Source organism: Callospermophilus lateralis, chromosome 1 (assembly GCF_048772815.1).
Source record: "Callospermophilus lateralis isolate mCalLat2 chromosome 1, mCalLat2.hap1, whole genome shotgun sequence".
Lineage (NCBI taxonomy): Eukaryota > Metazoa > Chordata > Mammalia > Rodentia > Sciuridae > Callospermophilus > Callospermophilus lateralis.
Window position 1 is genome coordinate 7,898,757 of NC_135305.1, and position 10,357 is coordinate 7,909,113.

General features: G+C 43.2%; 1 protein-coding gene across 1 annotated transcript in view; it reads right to left on the reverse strand.

Annotated features, from left to right (window-relative positions):
- Positions 1 to 9,947, reverse strand: part of Znf398 (zinc finger protein 398) — a 32,385-nt gene extending 22,438 nt beyond the window's left edge. Inside the window, exons 1-2 of the mRNA XM_076832227.2 lie at positions 9,769 to 9,947; positions 6,960 to 7,355 (exon numbers count right to left, since the gene is read on the reverse strand). Of these exons, the coding sequence (XP_076688342.2) occupies positions 6,960 to 7,355; positions 9,769 to 9,792 (420 nt within the window). The 5' untranslated portion in view covers positions 9,793 to 9,947. The remainder of the gene's footprint in view (positions 1 to 6,959; positions 7,356 to 9,768) is intronic.
- Between the last annotated feature and the right edge of the window lie 410 nt (positions 9,948 to 10,357).

A 10,357-nucleotide genomic window follows, 5' to 3' on the forward strand; every position in this document is an offset into this window, starting at 1 on the left:
AAATGATGCTTGTTTTTTTTTTTTTTTTTTGTAGCAGGGATTGAACCCAGATGCACTTAATCACTGAGCTACAAACCCTAGTCACTGCCCTCCCGCCCCCCCCCCCTTTTTTTTAATTTTGAGACAGGGTCTCACTAAGTTACTTAAGGCCTTATTTAATTGCTGAGGCTAGCTTTGAACTTGCAATCACCACCTATTATAGGTGTATGGCCAGATTCAGTCAGATGTGACTCTTTGGAAGACAGGGACCATGTCTGAATTGGATCCCATACAAGGTGCTCACCAAACATTTGGTGAATGAACAAACACAGTGGGCACCAGTGTTGCCTGCCCTGAGGAAGGCTTCATGGAGGAAGGGGGACTTGCTTATGCTTCCAGTCTCCCTCTGCTAATGTTTCCCCTCCTAATGTCTTTGTCATTTTTTGACCACTTCCTGACTGCAGTGACATGCATGGACTATATATTGAGAAGGCCCTTGAGAATTATCTCTGAGCTGCCCCTACCTCTTGGTGGGACAATAGCATTAAGCATCCTGATCCCACATTGATCTTAGGTGTGACTCTTGTGGCTCTCAGCCTCTGATGACTGTACCTCCTACAGAAGAGGCTGATGGCTAACTGTTTTAGAGTTACTTGTACCTTGCTGGTGTAAGTGTTAGAGTTCAGGGTCTCCCCACTTTAAAAATCCCTGTTAAAGTTCAGAGTCTCCCACTTTAGAAATCCAATCCTAGCCAAGCATGGTAGCACATGCCTGTAGTCCCAGCTACTCAGGAAGCTGAAGCAGAAGGAATGCTTGAACCCAAGAGTTCAAGAGTAGCTTGGGGGCAATACAGTAAGACCCCATCTCAGAAAGAAAGAACGAACAAAACAAACAAAATTGCGTCCAATGGTACCAGGTCACCCAGAGATACTGAGGCCCTATTGATATGATTTAAAAACAAACAAACAAACAAACAAACAAAAAAACACTCAACTCTCAACTCCATAAGGGTAGGTAAATTAAGAATGAATGTAATTTGAATTTATATTAGAACTATATCTGACTTGATACTCAGGCTGGCCTGCTCAGAAGTAAAGGATCATTTCATGTTTATAGACAGAGCAGGTGAGCTGGTGTTCCTAGCAACAGCCATGCCTTGCTGCAGATGATAGACAAGCTGTCATTTACTCTAGAGAAACCATCCTGACAAGCCAAGACACACTTCAACAGAGCTGAATACATACTTTCTCCTCCAAGCCACTATCCAGACTCTGTATACTTGTAATCACTGGAAAGTAACTTATCAAGATCACAATTCACTGGTATTTTATAGGTCTTAACACTCTTTTCATAAATTTAATAAATCCTTTAAGATCCCAAGGTCTTGGGATATGACAGTATTAAGATATTATAGCTATTATTTAGCTTTTATTAATACATTTTTCCATAAATGCTTCATTTCTGTCAACATTTTCTCCTCACTAGAAATTTTGTTCCTTGGGGGCTAGAATAATAAACCACTTATCTTTACATCCTGCTCAGCAATAAATGGGACTGATAGTATAGACTTGTAAATTCGATAGTTTGTTTTTATTTAATTTATTTACAAAAAAAGACCTGCTTCACCGTACAGCAGAAAGTACATAAAATAATGGCAAAAATAAAGAATCAAGATGAGCTCATTGTTCCAAATTTTTAACTAAACATATTTTTTCCCCTTTCTTACCAGAATTCCATTGAAATGTCAATAAATGAGGTCATGAGGGATTAGATCCACAATCATACAAAGAATGAAATGGAGAGGCCATCAGATCAGTTGGGTTTTTTTTTTTTTTTTTTTTTTTTATGATTCTCACTGAGAGAGAGGCTCACTGTTAGGTCTGAGTGAGGCAGCTGCACCTCTAACTATGCATAAGAGAAGCCAAGGAATTCAGAAAATTCTGAACCCCAAACTAGCAGATACTCTGAATATGAGTAAACCTGGTTATGAAATGTGGTTTAAAGGCCTATCTTTATCACAGGGGCCTCTCCTTTGCCACATCAGCCCTGCCCAAGAGGGGTAACAACAGTATTTCCCCAAAGCTGGAACCAGAACCCTCATCTCTAAAGAAATATAACCACCTGCCTGGAGACAGTGTGGAATCAAGATAAGGGTAGCAATAACTCCTTCTAGTTGGCCCCTCTTGCCTCTCTGCTTAATGTGAAGCCCACATATCAAGCACCTGTAGAGAGTGCCCTCTTTTGCAAAGGGCAGATCCTTTGGATAAACAGATCTGCATGATGGCAGAGCATGTATGCCCACTTCCTATTTCTAACTATCAATCAATCTAATTCTTTTACTGTGATTATGAATAAAGAACCAAGGATTACCCAATATTCAGAAATGCCTAACTGCACCGAGATGTACAAATGCTATAAATGATATCATAGGAAAAATAAACCAAAACAAACCTCTGATACACATGCTCAGAGAAATTCAAACACATCTTGCATCCATTAAAAAAAAAAAAAAAAGACTGCTTTTAAAAAGGAGCAGAAAACAAACATTTTTAAAAATTAAATATATAATTGATAACATAAAAATTAGAAAGGGCAGAGTTAGGGTTGTGGCTCAGTGGTAGAGCACTTCCTAGCACACATTAGGCACTGGGTTCAATCCTCAGCAACATGTAAAAATAAAAAAAATAAGGTATATTTAAAAAAAAAAAAAGTTTAGTTTAAAAAAATTAGAAAGGGTAAAAGGAAAGGTCAAGGAAAAAGCTGAAAAAGATAAAGTTAAGGGATAAAGATAATAATCCATTATCAAATAATAGTACCAGAAAGAAAGAATAGGGAGGAAAAAAAAGAAGAACAGTGAGATAAAATATTATAAAAATAAAACACAAAAGAAAACTCTCAAAGCTGAAAGCCACCAAGCCATCAATTGTCCAATTGGACTGAATGATCTCATTAAGAGTCCAAAATAAAATTTAAAAGACCTACATCCACATATATCCTCAATACATTTAGAAAAGCAACTATAAACACTTCCAGAGAGAAAATACAAACAAATGAGAATAGATTTGGTATTAAACTCTTCATCAATGGCATCTGATGTGTCATGAGACAAAAGCCCCAAAGACTAAAATTCTGAGGGAAGTGAACTATTACTCAGCCTTAAAAAGGCAGGCCCTCTGGCACATGTTGCACCATGCATCATCATGCCAACTGAAGTAAACCAGCACAAAAGGACAAACGCTGCCCAAGTCCCATTATATTAGATTCCTAGAGTCCTCAAAGTCGTAGGCACAACAGAATGATGGCTGCCAGAAGCTGGGGACACAGGGAAAGGGGAGTTAGTGTTTAATGAGTACTGAGTTTCAGTTTGGGTAGATGAAAAAGATGTGGAAATAAATGGGAGTCATGAATACCTCCATGTGAATATACTTAATGTTAACTGAAATGATTTCAAGTGACAAATGGTTAAAATGATAAATTTATGCTACATAAATTTTACCACATTAAAAAAAATAAAATAGGTATAGGGGTGCCAGGCATGATGGTTTACACCTATAATCCCAGCAACTCAAGAGGCTGAGGCAGAAGATCACAAGTTTGAGGCCAGTCTCAGCAACTTATTCAGGCCCTAAGCAACTTAGCAAGACCCTATCTCAAAATAAAAATGAAAAGGACTGGGAATGTGACTCCATGGTAAAGCAACCTTAGGTTTAATCCTCATCAAAAAAAAAAAAAAAAAAAAAGGCCAGGCAGTTTACTATAGCTCAGTGGTAGGGCATATGCTTAGCATGAGCAAGGCCCTAGGTTCAATCCCCAGCACCAAGAAATAAATAAAAATTTAAAAAAAAAAAAAACTAATGAAATTGATAACTTTGTCCAAATAGATATTTTGCCTGATAGGTTGGGAAATAGGAGTAATATGCCCTTTGGCTGACTTTAAATTTGTGGACAACTTAGAAGATCCATTAAAAGCTAGAAGAAATAAAAAAATTAAAATAAAAAATAAGAATTAAGAAAGAAATTTTTGAGGGAAATTGATTTTGGATCTAGAACTCAGCACTCAAACATAAGAACAGAATAAGGTCATTTTCAATAAAGCATGGAAACAAAGGTTTATTTCTCATATTTCTATCTAGTAAATCTTCAGTACATTTGACTAGAATTAAATGCATTTAATTTCATCAAGAAATTTTTAAATTACTTTATTTTACATATGATTTTGGAGTTTAAGATGGGCAATTTTAATGTTATCCACTTACCCAGATAAGAAAATAACTAACTCACTTTTACTTTTCTATTTTAAAACACTTAATTTTAAGTAACTCCAACAACCTTTGGAGGGGCTCTTGAGACACAAATAAGACACGTTGAGAGCTTCCCACCAGCAAAGGACTCTAACATCCCTCCCAGCCATTCCTCTTCCTCTGCCCCTGCACAGGTGACCCAAGATGCTCTCTGTCATGCCTCCGTGTCCTCTTCCCACTCCCTCTCAACTGCTCCATTCAACCTCCTAGCCCTACTTCTCCAGTCAAACAGTCTTGACAAGGCCACTGTCCTCATCTCTCTGGACTTCCTAGGAACACATTCAACCTAGAGGACAACTTTGTCCTGGAAATGCATTTTCCTCCTTGGCCTGTGATACCACCCACCTTCGTGTGTGTGTGTGTGTTTTGTTTTCCCTGCCTTCCTGACCTCTCCTGCTGAGTCTCCTCTACTAGCTTCTCTTCTCCTATCCTTGGAACTTGGTCCCCAGACTCTCTTTTGCTTATCCATTCTCTCTCCTGAGATAATCCCTTCCAGTTTCATAACTCATAATACCATCTATCAATGACTCCCAAATATTTCTCTCTCCCTTGAGCTTCAGAGCCCACTTAACATCTCTCTGGTATCAGAGGCATCTCAAACCTCACACTGCCCAAAGAGAACTCCTAATTCCTTCCCACTCCAAAGCCACACCTCCCAAAGGTATTCCTCTTAAGAAAAGGCCAACACCATCTATCCAGTTATTCAAGACTAGAGCCTAAGACTCAGTAAATTCATGGTGGTTAAACGTATACTCTCTGGGCTAGGGCTGGGGCTCAGCAGCAGTGCACTGGCCTGGCATGTATGAAGCACTGGATTTGATTTTCAGCACTGCATAGAAATAAATAAAATACAGGTCTATCAACAAATTAAAAAAAAAGAGTATACTCTCTGGAGTTGCCTCGGTTAAAATACAACTCTATTATTTATAGTTAGTAACTATATGACCTTGGGCAAATTAGGGCTCTTGTGAGAATTATATAAATAAATACTTAGAACACCAAATTCTAAGTATATTACCTTCCAGTGAGTGTACCATTGTTGTTCTTAACTCCTCCTCTCTAATTTCCATCAGTAGGTGCTACTTTAAGTTCTACTATCATAACATCCAGCTTCTGTCTACTCCTCCATTTCTATCACTATCACATTCAGGTGGCCCTCACTCTACTACAGTTGCCTCACTTTCCCCTCCCTCTTCTGTTCTTGCCCTCACCATCCATTCTCTACAAAGCAGCCAGTGATTCTTCAAACCTCCAGTTTCTTCTCATTACACTGAAGTTTAAAATCCCAATTCCTTGCTTTGACTTAAATGCCTTCAATTAGTCATTCACAATCCCACTCACACATTAGAATTTCTGTGGGGCTCTGAAAATTACTCATGCTTGGGCTCCATCTAGGTATGACACCAGTCAAAATTTAAAAGGTCACCAGCTGCTAGGGTTGTGGCTCAGCAGTAGCATGTGTGAGGCACTGGGTTTGATTCTCAGCACCAATGTAAATAAATAAAGGTCCACTAACAACTAAGAAATATTTTAAATAAATAAATAAAAGGCCACCAGCTAATTCTTAGGACAGCTAGGGCAGAACAACTTTGCTCTAAATGATTTGACTCTACCCACATCTGAAAGTCATGCTCCTATTCGAGCATGCATACCAGCTCACTGGTCTTTTTTCCTTCTCCTGTGTTTTAGAACTGTGTGTGTTTTCAGGAGTTTGCACCAACTATTCTTTCTGCCTGGAAAGCTCTTCTCACACTTCTCACAGTTGGGCCTTTCAGCCTCCGCTTAAACATTGCTCCCTAATGAGAACTTCTGACATCCATTTGAAAATAGATCACCAGATAGCACTTTGCTTTACTTGTGATCAAAGCAAATATATGTGCTTTGATACAGATGTATTTACAAATACAAACACATTTGTAGTACCTTCCTTTCCCCAGGAAAATATAAGTTCCAGGAGAGCTTAAGTGAACCATTCTCTGCTATGTCCTTCATAGGATGTACATCAAACAAACTGCAAGAATTCAATAAATATTTATTAAACAAACGAATGAATAGATAGGCATGTTTGGAAACTAGTTGCCTCAATGTCATCTTCCACTGCTTTAGAATAATATTTATTTCCTTATTTTGGGGGGCTATTTACTCCAGAAGGGCCATAGGGCCCTAGCATCTCAACATGCTTCTTCTGTGAAGATGCTAAAGGACAGGAGTTATATCAATCCTAGACCTGTGGATAATCCTCAGCCTTCACATTAACCATAGGACTATACATCGCTTACCATGTCCCCTCTGGTTTTTTGCCAGAAATGAGAACAAATTCATGTTGATTGGTTTACATGTTACTGGATTTAGTTTCCTCATCAAGATTCTCATCAAGGACAGGAGAGAAGTGACACATAAGGACAGGAGAAAGCAAGAAAGAAAAAAATCTACCTACCAGACAGCCAACTTTGGCTAGGAAAGTTTTCCCATCTGAAGCTTGACACTGTAAAAGGGCACTAAATTGAATACAGAATACTTCTCAAATAAACACAAAACAGCTTCATGGTTCTTTCAACCTAAAACATTTCCAAAAATTATAAAAGGAAATAAGAATATCTAAGTAACTGACCAAGACCATCGTTCACTGCCATGTGAGGTCTAGCAGTACTATCTTACCCCTAGAAGAGGAGGTATTACCTTTGGGACATCGCCTTTAATACCTGGGGGCAGCCGCAGGAGCCAGAAGTTCCTGTTTCTTAATAAGTTTTCCAAGTTTTCCAGGCGCCGCTGCAACAGCCCATACTCCTGCAGCAGAGTCCCCAGCACGGCCCACTTGCCCTCCAGCTGGCTCCCAAGATCGGTCACTGTCTTTTCACAGCTGGCTAGTTTCTTCTCTGCTGTCCCTGTCCTGCCTTCTAGGTGTAGGAGACGCCGGCTGTGGACCTCCACCTTCCTCTCTATGGCCTGCACGGCGGCCACCACTGTCCACAGGGAGATGGCTGCAGTCTGTAGGTGTGCCTCATTTGCTGCTGGGGGTGTAGGAAGAGGAAGGGGCTGCAAGGATGTAAGGCACTCGGAATCCCATTCAGAAGTCTGTGTGCAGTGGAGAGATGGGACAAGACATTCAGTGTTAGAAGGAACTCTTGATTGCAAAGTACAATCTGATAAGAATTGCTTAATTGTCCATCTGAGATTAATCTAAATACAGTTTAGTGTGCTGGTATCAGTCTCATTGTTCTGGAGCTCATTGACATCAAAAGCAGGGAGGCCATTTTGGTGGTTCAGGAATGGAATTAGAAAGACTGTGAATCAAACTGGCTTTTAAGACCAAGTCTGGCACATTTCTTCTAATATATGACCTGGAGGCTCAGGTGGCTGCTGCTTTAGCTATCTCTGGAAAAGGCAAAACTGCACAAGGATTCTTCCAGGTTTCACTGAGCATAATGCCCTGGAACAAATCCCTTATAAACTTATGCTCTCGCCCTGTCCACCACCCTGTTTACACATCACAACCATACCATTCAGGAAGAAGTAAAAAAGGTGGGGATGTTGAGCCTAGAGAAAATATGATGGCTGTTTTCAAATATTTGAGGATTATAAAACAGAAGGCAGAATGGACTTGTTTAATCTTATATTGTGTTACTCAAATGGGCAGATTAGAGCCAACATGTGGAAATTTTCAGGCAAACTCTGACCTATTTTTGAACTAGATCTTTTCACAAAAATAACAGGCTGCCCTATCACTGAATATACTTTGAAAAAAAGAGTGGTATAAAAGGAAGAAATTCCTACAACAAATAGGAGGTTGGACTAGGATAACCTCTGCAAAGCCTTCTAATTCCATGAATCTGAACCCTCTTTCTGGTTCACATACTACTGTATTCTCATTTCACCTGTCCTGTGAACTACTAACAGGCTAGTCTAGTTCAGTAGGGCAACACTGCCTGGTGCTCTCCAGGCATCTTTTCACATTCCACAAAGCCACCACAAACTTTTAAGCTAATGGCTAAAAATCATTTGTAGTTAAAACGCATGTTGATTCAGTAGGTCTGGGAGGAAAATGGAGATTCTGCATTTTAAAAAAGCTCCCAGACAAGCTGCCTGATTTCAGGGTACACAGCAGTAGATGGAAAGACTTGCTGGCACTGCAGACTGAGGGCACTGCAGTTCCCTCAGTCTCAGGAGATGACATGGCTTCCTACTTTGAGAAACCAATTTGAATAATTGGACCTAAACTCTCTCAACTTTATCTTTTTCTTCATATCACTTCCCACTTACTCATCAGTAATTCCCTCCCAAGGAGAAAAGTTTCATCCTATTTAAAACCAGTCTCTCCACTTACACTCTCAATGTCAGCCAATCCCTTTCACCTTTTTAGGTACATTTGTTTCTTTTATCATCAACATGCCAATCTCTACAGATTCTTCTCCATTAGATAGACCTGTCCTGTTCAGTACCAGTCACTGGCTACTTGTGGCCACTGAGCACTTGCAGTGTGCTCAGTTCCACTCATTTGTGCTGTGAGTATAAAATACTCATGAGATTTTGAAGACTTGATAGAGAAAAAGCAGTTAAAAATCTCACGAGTGATTTTTGTTATACTGATTACTGTTGAAATAATATTTTTCATACACTGGATTATTTTTTTTTTTTTTGATAAAAGGAAAAACAGGCCCAAGAGTAAAGATGGCATTCCCCTCTGCTCTATTCTCCACCCCATTGCTGCTGCTCCCTCTTTTTATCTCTTCCTTTTTTCACTTTCAAGCCACTTCTCCGTGGACCAGTCTGGCTCCAGCACACTGCTGTCCTTGAGGGGGCCAAAGGCTTCTTTAGGTGGCAAATCCAAGGAATACTTTCCAGTCCTTCTGCTACTGACCATTCCCTCCTCTTTCTAAATGGCTGTTTGCGGGAGCTGTCCCGGCTGCCTCTGTGCCCTGGCAGTTGGTAGAGTGCCGGGCCCACTGCAGGCCCGCAGTGAAGCGGCGCTCGCGCGGCTAATGCCACGCTCCGACAGCTGCAGCCCTTCACCGCGAAGCCTCCCGCAGGGCCTCAGCGCGTGCTGGGGCCGTCGTCACGCAGTCTGCGGAGGGCACACCTGGCTCCACCCTCCCCGCCGCGCAGGTGGCTGCATTGGGGGGACTTGGTGACGACAGCTCCTGCAGTTGTGAGAATGGCAGGCGGACCACAAAAAACACCCAAACCCAAGCGCACTCCCCGTTTCTGCAGGCTGACACCCAACGGGGCAGCCTCTCACGGCTCCAGATCTCCCACCGGGGGATGCCTGGGCCTCCGCCCCGAGGACGCGGGACCTGCGGACCCCAGGGAGAGCCTCGGACCCGCGCTCGAGCCCGGCTTCCCGGCGGCGGCCCACGAGCGGGTTGCGGCTGCAGAGCCGGGCGCGGGCGACGTGGCGGCGGGCCGAGGAGGAGCCTGCGCGGCCGCGGCCCGCCCGCCTCCCCCCCAGCCGGGGCCCTCCACGCTCGCAGCCCTCGCGCGCCGGCCTTACCGGAGGCGCGGCCGCCTCGGCCATGGCCCTGCGCTGCCCGGCCCGGCCCGGAGTCGACGCCGCTGCCGTCCCACGAAGTCCCCGCCGCCCGGTCCTCTCCAAAGGACGCGCCGGCCCCGCCCTGCCTTTCCCCACACACGGGCTCGCGCGGACGCGGAGCTGGTCGCGAGGCAGCTTCCCGCAGCGGTCCGCAGCGGCGCTTTGTGGGCAGCGAGTGCGCTGGGAGCCTCGCCGGCCTAGACGCGCCTCAGGCTCCAGCCGCCCGACCGCCGCAGCCAGCGCGCCCCCTGGCGGCCCCCGCGGCGAGCACGTCCCTCCCGCGGGTCCGCTTCTGCGCGGGTTGGTTGGCAGTGCCCAGCCCGTGTGCGGGCGATCTCCGCTTGTTCCCCGCGAGAAAGTCCAACAGTTGGTAGCTTAGGGCTCAGTTGCCAACCAGGGATCGTCCTGGGGAGTGTTTTTCATGATGAAGTTCCAGCTGAGAAACAGAGCTTCTGCTGGATGACCTTCCGATTTAGCAAGGTTTGAAAACGGGAAGAGTGTGAGAGTCAGGTGGGGATAAAGCCCGAGTGAGTTTCTGGGTAGAACAATG